General features: G+C 35.8%; 2 protein-coding genes across 2 annotated transcripts in view; both read right to left on the bottom strand.

Moving 5' to 3' along the window:
* Positions 1 to 495: 495 nt before the first annotated feature.
* Positions 496 to 4797, bottom strand: LOC110602578 (polyvinylalcohol dehydrogenase). The gene is made up of 4 exons (XM_021740128.2): positions 4612 to 4797; positions 4050 to 4531; positions 1408 to 2008; positions 496 to 1102 (listed from the first exon to the last, which is right to left on the bottom strand). Exons 1-4 carry the CDS (start codon positions 4708 to 4710, stop codon positions 668 to 670), a joined length of 1617 nt encoding a protein of 538 aa, XP_021595820.1. The 5' UTR covers positions 4711 to 4797; the 3' UTR covers positions 496 to 667.
* Positions 4798 to 8111: 3314 nt separating this feature from the next.
* The window catches only part of LOC110602064 (polyvinylalcohol dehydrogenase-like), a 36864-nt gene continuing 23657 nt past the window's right edge, over positions 8112 to 21318 (bottom strand). Inside the window, exon 2 of the mRNA XM_021739492.2 lies at positions 8112 to 8324. Coding sequence (XP_021595184.1) covers positions 8112 to 8324 — 213 coding nt within the window. The remainder of the gene's footprint in view (positions 8325 to 21318) is intronic.

Genomic DNA, 21318 nt, shown 5'->3' with positions numbered 1-21318 from the left:
TAGACTCACAAGAACTTTCTCTATAATTCTACTATCTTTAAGGACCCTGAGCAATTGGATCTGGTTTACAACCTTCATAAGTCTATTAGTATACTCTTTGACAGTTTCAGATTTCTTCATTTTCAAAATCTCAAATTCTCTTCTCAAATTTAAGACTTGCATCTGCCTGTCCTTTCACTTCCTTGAAATTCTTCTTTGACCTTATCTCAAGCTTCTTTGACAGTGTCACATGCCATGATTCTTGTAAAAATGGATTCAGAAACAGCAGAATGAATACAAGAGAGAGCTTTATATCTCTTCGCTTGTTCCTCACTATGATTCTTCATTTGAGCAAGTTAAATGTATCTCATAATCACACATACATAAAGTTAAATGTCTATAACAAAAGTATAAAAGTTCCAACTAACTTTTACATAAGTTATATGAATATTCATTGTAGATGCAATCAACAGATCAATTGCAATTCACATAAACTAACATGTTCAAGTGTGGATAATACATAAACATCTTAAGATTTTTATTCATAATCATATTACTTGTTTTGAAAATGTTTTGAGTGTGGATAATATATAGACAATATCTTAAGTATTTTGATTCACAGCCATATTACTGGTTTTTGAATTTGGGTATAAGCAATGATGGGTGGATGAACTTAATTATGCAAATATCAAGAAATGCAGAAGGCAAAGAGCGAAGTCCCAGCAACAAATGCTCTATATCCACTGCCAACATAAACACAGCCATCACTCACAGACACGCCCCCATCTATTGAAGCTCCAGTTTCATGTGACCAAAGGATTCTACCAGTTCTTGCATTTATTGCATATAATGGTCCACGATCTGATGTCGAACCACCAAACAAGACACCATTAGCTATGGTTACTGGGCCGCTAGCTGTGCCATTGCTTGGATCACCTGTTGACCATAGGATTTCACCATTGTTAGCATTCATTGCCACCCATCCTCCAGCTCTTGTCTTCGCTTTTGATGGATTCAGAATGAAGATTTTTCTTCCAGAGTTTGCTATGTTGGTGTAAACTCTCTTTTCATCAGTTGCTGCCCCCCAGTATCCTCCTCCAGCTATACCTCCAGGGCCAGCTTCCTGCACCGAAAGTTGTTGCTTAGCCTAATTACTAAAACTAAAGGTGTCATTGACACAGAGTTAGGACTAATATATTCCCACCAGCTTGGTTTACTAAGAATAAAAGTGCTCCAGAAGGTATTGTCTCCATACATAAGGATCAAACACTACTTTTTTTTTGAAGGGTGGGAGTGTTGAGTTACTTATAGTAAATGACTATGGGTAATGCAAACCCAATTTACTAGTGTTCTCTCTGTGATTGACGAGTGCGTGTCAAGTATTATGTATCAATTTCAACGGCTAAGGTCTAAAATGAGTTAACTTACCGTTGACCAAATGAGGTCTCCCATACTACGATCCAGTGCCCAAGCAAAACCACTTTTCTGAACAGCAGCAACTATATCTCGCTTAGTTCCATCCACATATATACTCAACATCATAGGTTCTTCAGAAAAATCTGCATCTGGGTTTGGACCAGGGGGGCAATTAGGAGTTGAAAGATTGTTACAAGCCATAAACCAAACGTCATATCCTCCAAGCTGCTTATACCACTTGATTTTGCCAGAGTCAAGATCAAGTGCCATGATTGAGTTCTCATGGTTATCAGGCTCAATACATTTATCAGGACTGCTGGGTCTGGTTTGATTATTCTCTTTTTCCTGGCATTGACGGACACGAGGAGGGGCTGAGTAGAGATTCCCTGTTGCTATATAAACATGGTTCCTGGAAATATCGATGGATGGGCTGCTTCCCCATACAGCTGCTCCAGCATATTCTCCACGCTTGCCGTGGTTTTCTGGCAACATGTACGTCTTCCACAGGATCCTCCCAGTTCTTGCTTCTACTTTTAGGAAGCTTCCTCTGAAGGTGCAGCATTGCTTAATGCTTAGAACTTCTTCTAGTGAAGAAGTACCAACATAAAATGCCCTGTAAAAAAAAAAAAGTTTGTTGTCAAGAAAGCTTCGTTGAAAAAAGAAATTAATAAAAAAAAATATTATTTTGAAATAAGACCGCCTTCGTAACGGTTTTAACCGTTTAATTAAGATGAAATTAAGAATATGAAAGGCTAAAAAACTAAAATTTATTATTAAATTATTGTACTAAATAATTAAGAAAAAATCTATTTATAATAATAAAAAATTTAATTGAAAAATTATAAAAATATTTAAAAAATAATTAAAATGTAAAATTGATTCTAAACAATAGAATTTAAATTTTAAATTTTGTAATAAACTCGTTACAATTTTAAAAATCGTTTACCTCAAAATTTTATTTCGAAAAACTATTGTAAGCTTCCATCGTATGTCGACAATAAAAATCAAATTTAATCTAAATTTTTCATAAAATTTAAAATTCGATCTAAATTTTTTATAAAATTTAAAATTAATTATTCAGAATCAATTTAATTAAATTAAAGAAATCACAATTATTAGCTATATATATGGATAAACTATTGTTGTTTTGTATGGCCGAAAGGCTCTGAAACTTTTATTTACAGAGCCGGCTGAAAAGCTAAAATAAGTTGCAATGATTGACTACTTAACCCCTTATTCCATAAGCTTGACTATCCCCTCAGAGATCAGACCATTCCCTGAATAGTTTATATTTTATACAAGGATTATCTAATCTTTCTGTTTTTAAATCCAGGAAAAAATAGGGAAAAATGAAGAAAGAAAAGTAGCACAAGCTATTAGAAAAACTTTAGGTCTTTGTCCTTTCAAGACATGCTTTGAATTAGCTTTGGAGAAGCTTCCTGCAATTGTTTGAACTGATAGGTTAAATTTTTACCACCTCTTTCGCACAAAATTCTGATGTTCAAAAAAAAAAATACTCGAATTAACCAAGTATTTTTAAATACTCGAATTTATGGAATCTTAATATATTAATTTAAATAATATATAATTGAATTTTGAATGAGTTTTAATGTTATATATTATTTGAATTTATTTATATAAATTATTATTTAATTTTAAAAATATATTTTTATGATAATATTTATAAATATTTTATATATTTTAATTTAAAAAAATAATAATAAAAATATTAACACTACAATAAATATCACAATTAACAACAAAATATTTTACAGCCATAATAACTAATATATATCAGCAATATAAATAATTATTATTAATAATACATAAAAATATATAGTAGCGGTTGCAGATGAATACTAAAATATATTAAATTTGAATTTAAATAATTCAAATCACACCAAACTCTTAATAAATAATAAAATTCTAATTACGTTAGAATATAATATAATATTCTTTTTTATTTAGCATTTCACCCGGTAAATATAACTATATCATTTCATACACTTTTAACAATATTTAAATTATATTCAATACCCTATATAACAATTCTATCATATAAATTCTATCATATAAAATATGTTACTTAAATATATAAGAGGTTGCGAAGCAACCCATTCAGTATTTTCTCGTATTTTATAAGTTTATATTCGAAAAAATATAATATGAATAATATTAGTAATAATAAAAATTATGATTATTAGTATTAATTATTTTTTAGAAACAATATTTTTTATTGTTAGTAACTATGTTTTTTAATAATAACTATAATTTTAATGCAAAATATTTATATACATAATTTTATAACAATACCATTTAACAAAGGCAATCATATCTGATGTTCAAACAAATAAAAAATATCTCCTTAGCAAAGTTAGGAGCGCAACAAATTAAAAATACCCAAATCAATGGGATCCTATTAGACGGTATTTAATCAAATTTACGACAAGTGTAAATTTTATATATTGAATACCTAATACACAAATTTATTTATATAAATAATTATTTAAATTAAAAAATATATTTTAATGATAATATTTATAAATTTTTTATATATTGCAAGTCAAAAAATAAAATAATAGAAATATGTGATGATAATAACTAAACTAGTATTCAAAATGAAGAGATATATGAGAGAAAGAAGAATGACTAACTCCTTGTAATAAGTCCCAGACATAGTAATAAGACTTGCAGGGTGAGTTTCAAGCTGGGTTGACCACACAAGCTTCCCAGTTGATCTCTTCACAGCAATAATAAAACCAGGGCTATAAATTCCAACAAGAAGAAGATCATCATCTGCTATTGTTGGAGTAGATCTTGAAACTATGCTATTATTAGAAACTGCACCCTTAAGGCCTGTTAACTTCTGCAAGTTCTTTTTCCAAATCAGAGATCCATCTGATGCTTTAACTGCATACAGGTAACCATTCCAACTAGGGAAATAAAGGGTACCATTGAAAATTGCTGGTGTTGCTGAAATATCTTTTCCTGCATAGAATTCCCATTTCAATTTTAGCTTGGAAACTGTTTGTGGGCTGATCTTGGTTTCTTTGTCTGCATATCTTCTGTTGTATATATCTCCTCCATGGTTTAGCCAGTTTTGTGTTGGGTTGTGTTCCTTGCCAGGCCAATACCCCTGAACAAAAATTTGTCAAAAATGAGAACTTTAAGGATTTATTTCATATTAAAGAGGAGATATTACCAGAAAATTCTTACATAAGAATCTGCTGTGCTTGTGGTGGTTTGCAGACTCAATATCCATAGAAGAAGAAACCCTGAAAAATTCCTGCACATTCTAGCTGTTGAAGGTGCCATGGATGATGGGATCAGGCTTAGTAAATTTGAAGTACAGTAACTGTTTAAATAGCAAACTTCCGAAATATGATAATCCTTTTTTTCTTTTTTTTTTCTGTTGGGATGTCATTACATCGGAACAACAAGAAAATAATATTTGTTTTAAAAAAATTAAAATATAATTTATCATAAATCTAAACAAATACATATAAAATTATTCAAAATTAGACAGTAAATTTATATTGAAGCAATCTAGGCAATTCAAAAGTCAAGACTATTGATTAAACGAATAGAAACCCGAGGCTTTATATTTTTTTAAATATTATTACATATTCTTATTTTTATTTATAGTTAATGGCGGCCAAAGCTTTGATGTCAATATCAATTGGAATGCAGTGATGAGGATGATTACTTCATATATGTGCATTTGACTTTGTGCTTTATAATTCTGGGGCTATTTAGAATCGCCGGCCGAGAAATATATATGAGAAAATTGTAAATCCAATACATCCAAGAAATATTATAGTGAATTAGATTCAAATAAATATTTTTTATATATAAAATGAAATTATAAAGATAAAAAATTTCCAAAATAATTGAATATTCATCTCATCATAAAAAAAAATTAGCCAGTACTTGTAATTTATACAACAAGCGAATCCAACGATAAAGCGTAATTATATATAAACAACATTATAAATCATGTTGAAATATTTAGTAGAGTTTTTAGGTAAATTTCATTTATTATCTTTAAACTTATAATATTGTAATAAAAATTATATCTAAACCATAGTTTATAATATAAAACAATATGAATTTTAATTTAATAAAAAAATCCCTCTAGTTAAAATATGTCATTCAACTACTGTTCAATAATTTTAAATTAATATTCTTTTAAGTAAAAGCAAAATTTTCTCCTTTTGCAATTCTTTCAATTTTTTTTATTTTTTATTATTTTCTCTTCATTTTCTTTTTCTTTTCAAACAAATATTTTAATCCAAAATCACATAAATTTTGAAAAAAGAAAATTACGGGTAAAATCATCTACAAATAACTCAAATACCTTATGTGTTGTGATGAATATATATGAATTATTTTAAATAATATAATTCTGTTAAAATAAAAATTATGTTCAAATAATATTGCTAAGGCAATTTTATCCTATCAATAGAGTTTGAAGCCTCCTCCTTATAGCACCAACAGAGTAATTCACTGAGGTATTCGCAACTTCCTCTTGCAGAATAAGAGGCATGATTGGAGAGCTCTCGCAAGCTTTTTCTGTAAGAATGTAGAGCATTCATTCTACGAATATCGCTGTCAGTGGGTTTAATGATTTTTCCCTTCTTTGCTTTCTTTTTTTTCTTGCCTCACTTGGTAAGGGATTAAGCCATGCACCTTGCCCAAGTCTTCTGTTTGGCTGTGGTTAAGGCCATCTCCAACGCTACATATAATTTTTTATACTATTTTAATGCTTTCTATTAAAATAGAGTAGTATTATCTTCAATTTTCTGCACCATTTTTAACATTAAAAAAAATATTCTATTTATATTCTTTTCTCTCTTTAATATTATATTATTTATTTTACTTTAATTTTATTTATATATTTCATTTAAAAAATTCATATAATTTTATATATTCACTCTAAATATATAAATCTATTTATATTCTTTTCTCTCTTTAATATTATATTATTTATTTTACTTTAATTTTATTTATATATTTCATTCAAAAAATTCATATAATTTTATATATTCACTCTAAATATTTATATATTTTATATTTTCATCCAATATTCAAATATTAAATATTAATGTACAGTGAATAATTGTATTTTAAATTAATATATATTGTTCAATTATAATATATGTGTCACTTTACTTATTCTATATAATATATTATAAATAAATAAATTTATTTATATTATTCTATATAATGTATTATAAATAAATTAATTTATTATAAATATTATTTATAATTGTGAATATATTAATTTAAATTAAATTTCAATAATTATAAAATATAAAATAAATTAAAAATATAATAAATTATTAGAGTGAAAAAAAACTTAATTGAAAATATATATAAGTTTTGAATTATATTATAAATTAAAAAAATAGAAAAAGATATAAATTTTGAATTATATTATAAATTTAAAAAAAAAAAAAAAAAGAAAATGGCGCTGCTACAGTATCACTGTAGCGCAGCGCCAAAATCCCGTTGGATTTTGACGCTGCATTGGAGAGTCATCTCCAACGTCAAAATAGAATTTGGCGCAGCCTTGGAGATGGCCTAACACATGGATACCTTAAAGATTTTTATTTATAATAATATTTCTAGTTTTAAAATTTTTTTGATTGTGGATAAGATATAGACAATATCTTAAAAGATTTTTATTCATAATCATATTACTGTTTTTGACTTTGGGAATGAGCAATGAAGGATGGATGAACTTAATTATGCAAAGATCAAGAAATACAGAAGGCGAAGAGCGAAGTCCCAGCAACAATTCCCCTATATCCACAACCAACATAAACACATCCATCAATTCCCCTATATCCACTACCAACATAAACACATCCATCCCTCACAGGCACGCCCCCATATATTGAAGCTCCAGTTTCATGTGACCAAAGGATTCTACCAGTTCTTGCATTTATTGCATACAATGGTCCACGACCTGATCTCGAACCACCAAACAAGACACCGTTAGCTATGGTTACTGGGCCACTAGCTGTTCCATTGCTTGGATCACCTGTTGACCATAGGATTTTACCATTGTTAAGCCATCTCCCACGCTGCGCCAATTTCCATTTTGGCATTGGAGATAACCCTCCAACGCTGCGCCAAAATCCAACGGGATTTTGGCATTCGCTACAGTGTTACGCCAAATATGGCATGACAATGTAGCAGCGCTATTTTCTTTTTTTTTTTTTTTTTAATTTATAATATAATTTAAAATTTATATCTTTTTCTATTTTTTTAAATTATAATATAATTCAAAATTTATATATATTTTCAATTAAGTTTAATTTTTTTTACTCTTATAATTTATTTAATATTTTTATAATTATTGAAATTTAATTTAAATTAATATATTCACAATTATAAATAATGTATGTTTATAATTAATGTTTAAGTAATATTTTTTTTATAATTATTATTTAATTAATATATTTTTATAATTAATATGTTTTTTTTGTTTATTTATAAAATAATTAAATATTTGAATATTGGATGAAAATATAAAATATATAAATATTTAAAGTGAATATATAAAATTATATGAATTTTTTGAGTGAAATATATAAATAAAATTAAAGTAAAATAAATAATATAATATTAAAGAGAGAGAAGAATATAAATAGAATATTTTTTTTGGTGTTAAAATTGGTGCAGAAGGTTGGAGATAATATTGCACCATTTTAGTGCAGAGCACTAAAATAGTGCAAAAAATGGTGCATAGGGTTGGAAATGGCCTTAGCCTTCATTGCCACCCATCCTCTAGCTCTTGTCTTTGCTTTTGATGGCTTCAAAATGAAGATTTTTCTTTCAGAGTTTGCTATGTTGGTGTACACTCTTTTCGTCAGTTGCTGCCCCCAGTATCCTCCTCCACCTGCGCCTCCAGGGCCAGCTTCCTGCACCGAAAGTTGTTGCTTAGCCTCATTACTAGAAATGCCTATATATATATATATACCACTCGTGTCATTGACAACAAATGGTTAGGACTGATATGCATAAAAGAAAAAATATTTATCAATTCACGTAGATCCGAAGCGTGTTCGGTAGTCATATTGCCGAACACGCTTGTTCGACAGTCATATTGCCGAACACGCTTGTTCGACACCCTTAATGTCGAACTGCCTGGGGACCACCTTGTTCGACACCAATGGTGTCGAACAAGGTGTTTCCTGCCACGGGAGCAATTTAAATACGTTAAGGGGTGCAGAGAATTCTGCAGCCTTTGTGACATGAATGCAAATATCAGAGGGTGCAGAAACGTCTGCACCCGGGGGGAAATTTCAAGTGTCGAACATGTCCTCCATTCAGAGAATTCTACACCCTTTGTGATATGAATGCAAATGTCAGAGGGTGTAGAAATCTCTGCACCGGAGGGAAATTTCACATGGACATGTTTGGCACTTTGAGTGCCGAACATGTTCTCCACATTTGCTACCCACAACCACTCTCTCAGCGCCCAACGGTCTGCATTTAAAATAATTCGGCAGTAAAACTGCCGAACTATACTTCCCTGCGGCCTCTAAATACACCTCAAATTGCTACTTCTCATCACCTCAAATTGCTACCTTCTTATCATCCCTATTATCAAGTTTATTTTCACTCTCGTCTCAAATTCACCTTAAATTGCTGCCTTCTTATTATCTCTATTATCAAGTTTATTTTCACTCTCGTCTCAAATTCACCTCAAATTGCTACCTTATTATCATCCCTATTATCAAGTTTATTCTCTCTCTCATCTCTTATTAGCTCTAACTTTTATAAATTTGTATAATTTTTATTTTATTTTTAATACAATTCAGTATTTTTTTTATAAATTTTATAAAATTATCGTATTTACTTTCAAAAAAATTATCCCTATTATCAAGTATTTTTTTTGCAGGAATTAGAACATTTGACTTTATTAGTCATATCGATCCAAACGTGATTGAGTGATTCATATTTGAAAGGTACGTACATAAAAATTTTAAATTTTTTAAAATAAGTATATCATATTTATTGTATGTAATTTTGATTTATTATAATTTTAAAAAATAAAAAAATATTTTTTAGCAATTATGGAAATATTAAATTTACAGATTTTTTTTTAAATTTTTATTAGAAAAGTGACAGTTTTAAAAAAATTCAACAGTAAGTTTTAAATATATTTTATTGTAAAATTAATAGTTTTATTTTTATTGTGAATTTTATAATGAAAAATAAATTATTAATATAATTTTTTTTGCAGGAATTAGAACATATCACTTTATTAATCATATTGATCCAAACGTGATTGAGTGATTCATATTTGAAAGGTACGTACATAAAAATTCTAAATTTTTTTAAATCAGTATATCATATTTATTGTGTGTAATTTTAATTTATTATAATTTTAAAAAATAAAAAAATATTTTTTAGCAATTATGGAAATATTAAATTTACAGTTTTTTTAAAATTTTTATCAGAAAAAGGGTAGTTTTCAAAAAAATTCAACGGTAAGTTTTAAATATATTTTATTGTAAAATTAAATTTTTTATTTTTATTGTAAATTTTATAATGAAAAATAAATTATTAATATAATTTTTTTGCAGGAATTAGAACATTTGACTTTATTAGTCATATCGATACGTGATTGAGTGATTCATATTTGAAAGGTACGTACATAAAAATTCTAAATTTTTTTAAATCAATATATCATATTTATTGTGTGTAATTTTGATTTATTATAATTTTAAAAAATAAAAAAATATTTTTTAGCAATTATGGAAATATTAAATTTACAATTTTTTTTTTTAATTTTTATCAGAAAAATGGTGGTTCATGCATATGCTAATATTCATTGGGATGGAAATATTATAAATTGTTCTCATGGATACGATTACGATGGAGGTTTTTCAAAGATTGTTCCCATGGGTAAACGGATAAGTTTTAATCAATTGGTCGGAAAAATTGCTCGTGCCATTGGATTATCCGAGAATAATGAATATATGGAGACAATTAGTTTTAGAAAGCTTACAATTGTGGATGGATCCTTAAAATTTGAGTGTATGGAGATATGGGATGAAAATGATGTATCTAGCATGTTTAATTACTTATATCAAATTGGTGATTTACCTGGTATAGAGATATATGTTAAGATACTTTATTGTGTTGATGCGACGAATGAGCATGCTGATGTAGGTCCATCTGGAACTGCTGTGGAATCAAATGTTGAGCAATGTGAAGAGCAAAATGTAGTGGATGATTATGGTTTATCTGATAGTCTTGGAGGGCCGTCAAATAATTTATCTGATAGAGTGGAGGATGAGGAAGAGGATGAGGATGACGAGGACGATGATGACGAGGACGATGATGATGATTCATGGATGTCAACTGAGGATGATGATGATGATAATGGTGATAATAGTCAGGAGGATAGTATGAGTGAGTCTCAATATTATAACACCCAATTTCCTAATCCTATTGTGCCTGTTATTCATCCTCCCCCATAAGCAGAAATAGATTTTGATTTGCTAAGGGTGGATCCGTATGATAGGCCAGAAAGTCGTTGCTTTTGGGATCCTTCTAAAGAGTTTTCAGTTGGGATGATATTTTCTTCGAGAGATGCAGTGGCTGCGGCTGCAAAAGAGTATCACCTAAGACATCATCACCAATTTTGTTATCATGAAACAAGAGAGAAGACTTATTCAATAAAGTGTAAAGACAAAGACAGTGGGTGTGCATGGAGGCTTCGAGCATCCAAGAAAGAAGGGAGGATATATGGAAAATTACGAGATACAGTGGGCCGCACACATGCACAAATCCTTACTTGACGAAAAATCATAGCCAATTGGATGAAAATTTCATTTGTTCATTCATATTTGCATTAATTGAACAGCAGCCCGATATAAAAATTGCTGCCCTACAAGCCGAAATGAGGGATAAATTTGGGTACTGTAACGACCCGAAAACCGAACCGCTACCGACACTAGGATCCAGATCGGCTTAAGGCCGCCGGGACCCGTAGCAAGCCTAACATACATCCTATCACCTGGTCAAATCCCATACATGATCAAAACATTAACATAAAAACTTAAACATCTGATGTATATACTGAGCTTGACCTGTATGCTACATAACTGTAAACACAAAGAACCCCATACTAGCGCCCTCGTCAAATGCTCTAGCTGGGTCAACATTACATACATCAAGCTTGGATCACATCCGATGAACCGAAACCTAACCTGTGCATGCATCAGACTATAAACATAAAACCTCCACTAGAGTCCTCATCAAATACTCTAGCGTGGTAAACATCACATGCCACAAGTTTGGTTCAAACTCAACTCAACATTAAAACATTACATACATCATGTACTAAAAAGGGACTAACAAGCCTTAGGGCCAAGCACAATACTAATCCATAACATAACTCTACTTTACGTTACATTACATCACATTATCTTACAATACATTATATCAATTTACATTACATGTCCACACTAAAACACTAATCTATTACTATTACATAAGCATGACATTACCCTTGACGTCTTCCTGAACTACCTCTGACCTGCAAACCTGGGGGGTTAGGGGAAAGGGGTGAGCTAAAAAGCCCAGTGAGCAGAACAAAAAAACAATAATAAATAATGCCTTCATAGAATGCGTCACAGCACAAACATTTCACATCATGGATGGACATGACCACCAAAACTCCCTTTGTCTGAAACATATCATGGTGCCCGGCCCTCAAAGGAGCTCCTCAGGACTTCCGTAACATAACATAGTGCCCGGCCCTTCAGGCTCCTCAGGACTTCATTATTGCCCGGCCCTTCGGGCTCCTCAGGACTTCATTATGCCCGGCCCTCGGTGGGGCTCCTCAGGACTTCATTAACATATCATAGCTAGGGCTATTGGGGTCGCCTTGGTCCATCCACATCAATAATAAATTATGCAATGCAGCATATTCGTGATCTCTAACGCAAGCAACCTACTACATATATATGGTATTCATGATGCGTGAAACATGCTAAAAATATTTGAGTTAGTTCTACTCACCTCTGGCAGACGCTGGACTGACTTTGCAACAGCTAACTTTGCTGGCCTCCTCGGTCCCTCGGGTCCGATCCTACACAGGTGGACTCGAATGAGGTGCCAAACACATTCTAAACAACTCATAAACAACTCCCCAAAAACCCCCTAAAACATCATAAAATATGCATAGAAAACAACCATGAAAGGGCTGGACAGGGCACTTTCGGCGGCACCTTTGGCGGCCGAATGTCCCTTCTAGAGCCGAAAGCCATGCAGGTTCGGCGGCACTTTCGGCGGTCGAAAGTCCTTCCAGAGCCGAAAGTCTGGCACCTTCGGCGGCAGGTTCGGCGTCCGAAGCCTCTCACAGATCTGAAAGTCCTGGCCTTCGGGGGCACGTTAGGCGGCCAAAGCTGCCTTCCATGCAGGTTTGGCGGCCGAACATACCTTCGGCAGCAGAACCTGGTTCCCTCCGAACAGCAGGTCCGAATCCATCACAAGCAAAACCAACCTCCAAACCACCCAAAACTTCACATGCCCTCTCCCAAACATGCATACACACTCCCACATGCAAAAAGGGGCATAAACTAACTTAAACCCCCAATACAAACATCACATATACATACATTGGGCATAAAACCCACATGTTTCCTAACATGCATATCTACCCATACTCAAGCATTAAAACTTCTTTAAACTTAAAACTTTATGAAACATAAAGGAAAGCAAGGATCTACACTTACCTCTTGAAGATCGAAGGTTGGTGCGATCCCTAACTTGGAGATGGGAGGAAACAAACTCCTTGGGTCTCCAAGCTCCCAAAACTTGATTTAAGCTTTAAAACTTCAAAACCCAAAAGGAAACTCATAAAAACGTGAAGGATTTGAAGAAAGAACATGAAATCAACCAAAGGAGGACATGGACACTCCTGAGCTTGAGAATGGGGAGAAAACTCGTCCATTTTCGGTCTGAGGGCCTTTTATAGGTGGCCAGTCAACCACCTTTGGCGGCCTAAGCTGTCTCCATAGCTCTACCACCTTCGGCAGCCTAACTTGCCTCCTACACTAACCCATGTTCGGCGGCCGAACTTGAGGTTTGACGGCCGAACCTGGTTTCTGCCCTCAAAGCCTTCGGAGGCCTAAAGCACTCCCGAAACAGCCCCATGTTCGGCAGCCGAACTTGAGGTTCGGCGGCTGAACCTGGGTTCTTCCTCCTTGGCCTATTCTTTTCAAAACTCTATTTCTTTTCCATTTAAAAACCATAAAATCATGTGAAAATATTTTAGAAACACATTTTACCCCCTCTAGAAGACTCTGGCATCTTCAGAAATTCCAGATTCCAACGGAGATTCCGTCGGAAGGTAGGGATTCCGATGCCGAAATCTAGCCGTGTATTACATTCTTCCCCCCTTAAGAACATTCATTCCCGAATGTTCAAACAAACAGGCATTCTCAAATCATAGCATCAAGGATACATAAAACAAGCAAACAAAACCTAAAACCTCTCTCCTAAAAGGGAGACACGGGTACTGCTGGAGTATAGACTTCCGGTTCTCCCAAGCGAACTCGCCCACACTGGCGATCCCAAAGGACTTTCACCATCAGGATTTCCTTGTTCCTTCTCCTTCTGACTTGTGTATCAATGATCCGCACTGGCTACTCAACATAGGTGAGACTCCCTGAGATCTCCACTTCTGGTTCTTTAAGAACCTCACTTTGATCTGACACAAACTTCCATAACACAGGAACATGGATATCCGAATGGACTCTCTCCATTGAAGCAGGTAACTAGCTTATAAGATACATCCCCAATCCTTTGCAGGACTTCAAAGGGTCCGATGTATCTTAGAGCTACTTTACCCTTCGACCCATAACGAATCACCTCTTTATTGGAGACACCATAAGTAATACCCCAATCTTCTCCTGAACTCCACAAGCTTCCGCTGCGCACTCTGATTCTTTCTCTTCTCCCTTCTTCTTTACTGAATTGACTTCATTTTTAACCCTCAACAGGTAAGGAATACCTGCTCTTGGTAGCAACCTTGTCCAACTGCCTAAAGTTGACACAGGGTCTCAAGGATCCATCCTGCTTTTCCCACAACAACACTGGAACAATCCAGGGTGAGGTACTAGGTCGGATAAAACCCTTGTCTACCAAGCTCTCAACTGCTCCTTCAACTTCTACAACTCTGCAGGTGCCATCCTGTAGAGAAGAGTAGAGATGAACCTGATTCCTGACATCACTTCTATGTCCAAACTCTATCTCCCTAATAGGTGGTAAACCTGACAGCTCGCCTGGGAAAACATCTGAGAACTCTCTCTCAACAACAGACACGAAGGCTGGTTCCCTGACCTGACTGCTAAACTCTCAAACAAGAGCTAGAACCCTCTGACAACCCCTCCTATGCACCCTACGAGCCTGACAGGCTGACATCAAACCTCTAGGCATCCCTACACTGTCCCCTCAACAGACTACCTCTGACCCATCCTGTCCTCTGAACTCGACTACTTTGTCTCTGCAGACCAAGATAGCACCACGAGTAGAAAACCAATCCATCCCTCGATTGATGTCCAGACAGTCAAGTCTAGGACCTCAAGGTCGGGTGGAAGGCATCAACCCTCAACTGATACTGAACTGGACCGGCAGACTGACTCTGCCATAGATGGATCACACTTGGGTTCACTGACCCAAAGAGGACACTCTAGCCTAGGAGTTATCAACTCAACCTCTCGACGGCTCCTAGAGCAACTAAAGAAAGAGAAACACCAGAGTTCACAAAACATACACATCAAAACATTTGAAAGTGAGCGTACCTGACACCACCATGTTTGATGTGTTTGCCTCCTGCTGAGCTTGGGTGAAGATCCGAGCTGGAGCTGACGGACCTTCTCCACGGGAACCTTTAGAAAGAAAGGCTGACCCTCTCCCTCTGCCTCGACTACTGACCTGCAACATGGCTGGAGCTGCTGGCTGAACTGCTCTACCTGAAGTTGCCCGCTGGGACTGTGCCAACCAGGGCGCAATGGGACACTCACAAACCATGTGCCTTTCCTGACCGCATCTATAACATAGATTAGTCCCATACCGACAAACCCCTTTGTGCGGCCTCCCACACCTCATGCATCCAGAAGTATTGGAGCCAGAACTCGAACCACCACCTAATCCCAGACTAGACTTCAAATTCTTCCAGAACTTACTCTTCTTCCCCCTTAGGGTTCTGCCCCACTTTACTCCTCTTGTGGCGGCTGTACTCAGAGTGGAGGGATCAATTCCTCCTGAACCTGAGATTCTAGAATCCTGAGTCTGAGCATCCCCCTGAGAATCTCCCATACCTTCTTCTGGCACTCTGACTCCCAAACTGATATCTCTTCTCTGAACATTCCTCTCTACTTCTCCTGCATCTGCAGACATTCTCCTTAGATCCATTCCTTCTCTGCTTACATCAAAAGACCTTCCGGGGTCCCTTGATGTTCCCCATCCGCCGAGTCTACACGATTGCGCTCTTGGTAGAGCAGGGGGAAAGGTGCCCATACCTTCCCTCTCAGATGGAACTCCAGTCGATTCCACAGATCGACGAGTGCCTCGCATCCTAGCTTCTCTGAAGAACAACACACAATCATACAAACATTAGCATCATACGGTTCATGTGGAAACACATGAACCTGCATCACATACATAGCATAATATTAATGCACATGCATAAATCATGGCATTTCACACCATCATTCAAGACAGGACTCTACATCCTATCCTAGTGGAAATGATTTTACCTATTGTGCTTGCCCTTCTATGACCTCTATGAGCCCAACACACTCTAGGTCCGACCATGTGAACCTAGGGCTCTAATACCACTCTGTAACGACTTGAAAACTGGACCGCTACCGGCGCTAGGATCCAGATTGGCTTAAGGCCGCCGGGACCCGTAGCAAGCCTAACATACATACTATCACCTGGTCAAATCCCATACATGATCAAAACATTAACATAAAAACTTAAACATCTGATGTATATACTGAGCTTGACCTGTATGCTACATAACTATAAACATAAAGAACCCCATACTAGAGCCCTCATCAAATGCTCTAGCTGGGTCAACATTACATACATCAAGCTTGGATCACATCTGATGAACCAAAACCTAACCTGTGCATGCATCAGACTATAAACATAAAACCTCCACTAAAGTCCTCATCAAATACTCTAGCGTGGTAAACATCACATGCCACAAGTTTGGTTCAAACTCAACTCAACATTAAAACATTACATACATCATGTACTAAAAAGGGACTAACCAAGCCTTAGGGCCAAGCACAATACTAATCCATAACATAACTCTACTTTACGTTACATTACATCACATTATCTTACAATACATTATATCAATTTACATTACATGTCCACACTAAAACGCTAATCTATTACTATTACATAAGCATGACATTACCCTTGACGTCTTCCTGAACTACCTCTGACCTGCAAACCTGGGGGATTAGGGGAAAGGGGTGAGCTAAAAAGCCCAGTGAGCAGAACAGAAAAACAATAATAAATAATGCCTTCATAGAATGCGTCACAACATAAACATTTCACATCACGGATGGACATGAACACCAAAACTCCCTTTGTCTGAAACATATCATGGTGCCCGGCCCTCAAAGGAGCTCCTCAGGACTTCTGTAACATAACATAGTGCCCGACCCTTCGGGCTCCTCAGGACTTCATTATGCCCGACCCTCGTTGGGGCTCCTCAGGACTTCATTAACATATCATAGCTAGGGCTATTGGGGTTGCCTTGGTCCATCCACATCAACAATAAATTATGCAATGCAGTATATTCTTCATCTCTAATGCAAGCAACCTACTACATATATATGGTATTCATGATGCGTGAAACATGCTAAAAACATTTGAGTTAGTTCTACTCACCTCTGGCAGACGCTGGACTGACTCTGCAACAGCTAACTCTGCTGGCCTCCTCGGTCCCTCGGGTCCGATCCTACACAGGTGGACTCGAATGAGGTGCCAAACACATTCTAAACAACTCATAAACAACTCCCCAAAAACCCCCCCCTAAAACATCATAAAATATGCATAGAAAACAACCATGAAAGGGCTGGACAGAGCACTTTCGGCGGCACCTTTAGCGGCCGAATGTCCCTTCCAAAGCCGAAAGCCATGCAAGTTCGGCGGCACTTTCGGAGGCCGAAAGTCCTTCCAGAGCCGAAAGTCTGGCACCTTCGGCGGCAGGTTCGGCGGCCGAAGCCTCTCACAGATTCGAAAGTCCTGGCCTTCGGGGGCACGTTAGGCGGCCACAGCTGCCTTCCATGTAGGTTCGGCGGCCGAACATAGCTTCGGCAGCCGAACCTGGTTCCCTCCGAACAGTAGGTCCGAATCCATCACAAGCAACACCAACCTCCAAACCACCCAAAACCTCACATGCCCTCTCCCAAACATGCATACACACTCCCACATGCAAAAAGAGGCATAAACTAACTTAAACCCCCAACACAAACATCACATATACATACATTGGACATAAAACCCACATAAACCCTAACATGCATATCTACCCATAATCAAGCATTAAAACTTCTTTAAACTTACTTAAAACTTTATGAAACATAAAGGAAAGCAAGGATCTACACTTACCTCTTGAAGATCGAAGGTTGGTGCGATCCCTAACTTGGAGATGGGAGGAAACAAACTCCTTGGATCTCCAAGCTTCCAAAACTTGATTTAAGCTTTAAAACTTCAAAACCCAAAAGGAAACTCATAAAAACGTGAAGGATTTGAAGAAAGAACATGAAATCAACCAAAGGAGGATATGAACACACCTGAGCTCAAGAATGGGGAGAAAACTCACCCATTTTCGGTCTGAGGGCCTTTTATAGGTGGCCAGTCAACTACCTTCGGCAGCCTAAGCTGTCTTCACAGCTCTACCACCTTCGGCAGCCTAACTTGCCTCCTACACTAACCCATGTTCGGCGGCCGAACTTGAGGTTCGGCGGCCGAACCTGGTTTCTGCCCTCAAAGCCTTTGGAGGCCTAAAGTACTCCCGAAACAGCCCCATATTCGGCGGCCGAACTTGAGGTTCGGCGGCCGAACCTGGGTTCTTCCTCCTTGGCCTATTCTTTTCAAAACTCCATTTCTTTTCCATTTAAAAACCATAAAATCATGTGAAAACATTTTAGAAACACATTTTACCCCCTCTAGAAGACTCTGGCATCTTCAGAAATTCCAGATTCCAACGGAGATTCCGCCGGAAGGTAGGGATTCTGATGCCAAAATCTAGCCGAGTATTACAGGTACGAGCCGTCTTATCAAAAAACATGGAAAGCAAAGCAGAAGGCAATTGCAAGACTTTATGGGGGTTGGGATGAATCATACAGTCGTTTGCGTAGATTCAGGACCGCTCTCCATCATTTTAATCCAGAAACAGTATACATGATTGAAGATAATCCACATTGAATAAATGAGCGATTAAATCCGATGTGTCGTGTATTTGACCGTATGTTTTGGGCTTTTAAGCAATCGATTGAGGGATTTAAACATTGCCGACCTGTAATCTCAATCGATGGGACATTCCTGTATTGAAAATACACTGGGTGTATGCTGTGTGCAACCGCACTCGATGGAAATAATAAACTATTTCCATTAGCTTTTGCCATTGTTGATAAAGAGGACGGTGACAATTGGTCATGGTTTATGGATTGCTTGAGGATCTTTGTGACCAATCAAGAAGATTTGTGTGTAATTTCAAATCGTCATGCTGGAATTATTAAGGCAATGCAGAAAGACTGGTGGAAACCTCCAGCTGGTCATCACCGTTACTGCATCAGACATGTTTTAAGTAATTACAATAAAACATTCAAAAATGCATCAATAAAGGAAGCATTGCGCAAGGCAAGTATGTGTCATGTTCTAATAAGATGTTTACTTCAATTTTTTGTTTTAAATTTAATTTATTTTTTTACCTATGCAAATGTTATCTCGAGTAACTTGTTATTCATATCAGCCAATGAAAACCAAAAGAGAAAGTTTTACGAGGCAATGAACAATATTAGGGAGGTGCACCCTGAATCATATGATTGGGCATTGAAGATAAATTTAGAGAAATGGACGAGATTACATAATGGTGGACAGAGGTATGGCGTGATGACAACAAATATGACTGAATCCCTTAATGGCATAATGAAAGGATTTCGGGTGTTGCCTATAATGGCAATGATTGAAAATTTTTTTTTTCAGTGTGTCCATTATTTTGATACGCGGAGAACAACTTTTTTAGAACAACAAAGCAAGAACTATGTTTTTAGTCAGTTTTGCAGTGAAACTTTGTGTGCTAACGCAATTAAGGCAAATGGACATAGAGTTAGACGGTTCAACAGTCAGACCATGGTTTGCGAAATAATTACTGCAAATGGTAGGCAAAAGCAAGTGGTCAATTAGGGCATTACTGTAAGGCTCTCAAATGACCTGAAATGAACATTCAATTGTTATAATATAATTTAATGTACATTGCTTTTATTAATTAATTTTAACAATATTACCTACTCGGGTAATAAACGATCAAGCTGATAACGCAGCTCTACTAATACGTGGGTGACAACCTCCGTAATCTGTCTGGTATTACTCCATCTGCACAACATATTATATTACCAATCATATCTTTAAATATTAATTTTTTTTTTAAAAAAATATAATATCACACACCTACTGCCTAGTGGAGCGTCATGATGTGGTACCCGATTAGACAGTGTAGGCGCAACTGCTGTAATACGGTCCCATACCCATATCTGAAGGATGAACAGTGGACCCGCCATCTGCATAACTTCTGAATTTGTCGCCTTACATAACTGTCTGTATAACCATGCCAGACAAGCCCCACCCTAGCTATAGTTGCCCGCTTCTTCTAGATCGGCTAGTAGAGGTAAAAATATAAGGTTCACACGTGAAGCAGATGTATCACTAAACAAGGATCCAATGACCCTCAAAATGTATGCTCGTGCGAACCGCTCTACAACTTCCTGATCAGCATCATCTGGAAGTTGATTAAACTCCTCAGCTAGCCAGATCATTTTTAGATAACACCATCTTATGGCATTGTTAGGTGGAACGACACCTAACAATGCCTCACAAACTGATCAAGCAAAATTTAGCCACATCTTTATTATGTTTATAACTGCTTAATTTCACATTTTTCTAGCTTAATTTATGTTTTTGTTATGTTTTTGTAGAAAAGGAAGAAAATGGAAAGTTGAAGAAAAAGTGCAGAAAAAGCTAGAAAAGTGATTGGGTCAAAGTGATTTACCCAAATCACCCGTAGAAATCAGAAATAGGAAGCTGAGGCAGAAATCTGGGAGCGGCACACGAAAACAATTTGGGTAAATGATCATGCCCCTTTCTATTTTTAACTTATTAAATGCAAGAACACTCAAGGTCACCAGCATTGTGATTCAATTGGCTGACCGATCTGTTGTCTATCCAAAAGGCGTGCTTGAAGATGTATTGGTGCAAGTGGACCAATTAGTCTTCCCAGCTGATTTTTATGTCATTGACATGGAGGAAGATAAAAGCAATACTACCTCTGACATCCTACTTGGGAGACCATTCTTGATTACAGTAAGAACCAAAATTGATGTGCATGATGGCACATTAACCATGGAGTTTGAAGGGGAAGTTATCAAGTTTAATGTTTATGATGCTATGAAATTCCCCAATGATGTTTCTCCTGTTTATGGCCTTGATGTTATTGATGATTTAAGTCAAGAAATTTTTGATTTTGATCAAGAAAATTTACTTTATGATGGTTTTTGCAGGGAAGGAGAAATGGATAGCAGCACCAAGACAGAAGCAGTGAAGACAGCACACTGTTCACAGCTGATTACAAGTGATTTGCCCAAATCA

This window comes from Manihot esculenta, chromosome 15 (genome assembly GCF_001659605.2).
Source record: "Manihot esculenta cultivar AM560-2 chromosome 15, M.esculenta_v8, whole genome shotgun sequence".
Lineage (NCBI taxonomy): Eukaryota > Viridiplantae > Streptophyta > Magnoliopsida > Malpighiales > Euphorbiaceae > Manihot > Manihot esculenta.
The sequence above is the reverse complement of the archived record's forward strand: the minus strand, read 5'-3'. Positions and strand labels throughout refer to the sequence as shown.

Coding starts and splice junctions, on each gene's coding strand:
- LOC110602578 (XM_021740128.2), bottom strand. CDS start 4,710: ATGGCACCTTCAACAGCTAGAATGTGCAGGAATTTTTCAGGGTTTCTT. Junction 4,532..4,611: donor CAAGCACAGCAGATTCTTAT/GTAAGAATTTTC, acceptor ATTTTTGTTCAG/GGGTATTGGCCTGGCAAGGA. Junction 2,009..4,049: donor TCTGGGACTTATTACAAGGA/GTTAGTCATTCT, acceptor TTTTTTTTACAG/GGCATTTTATGTTGGTACTT.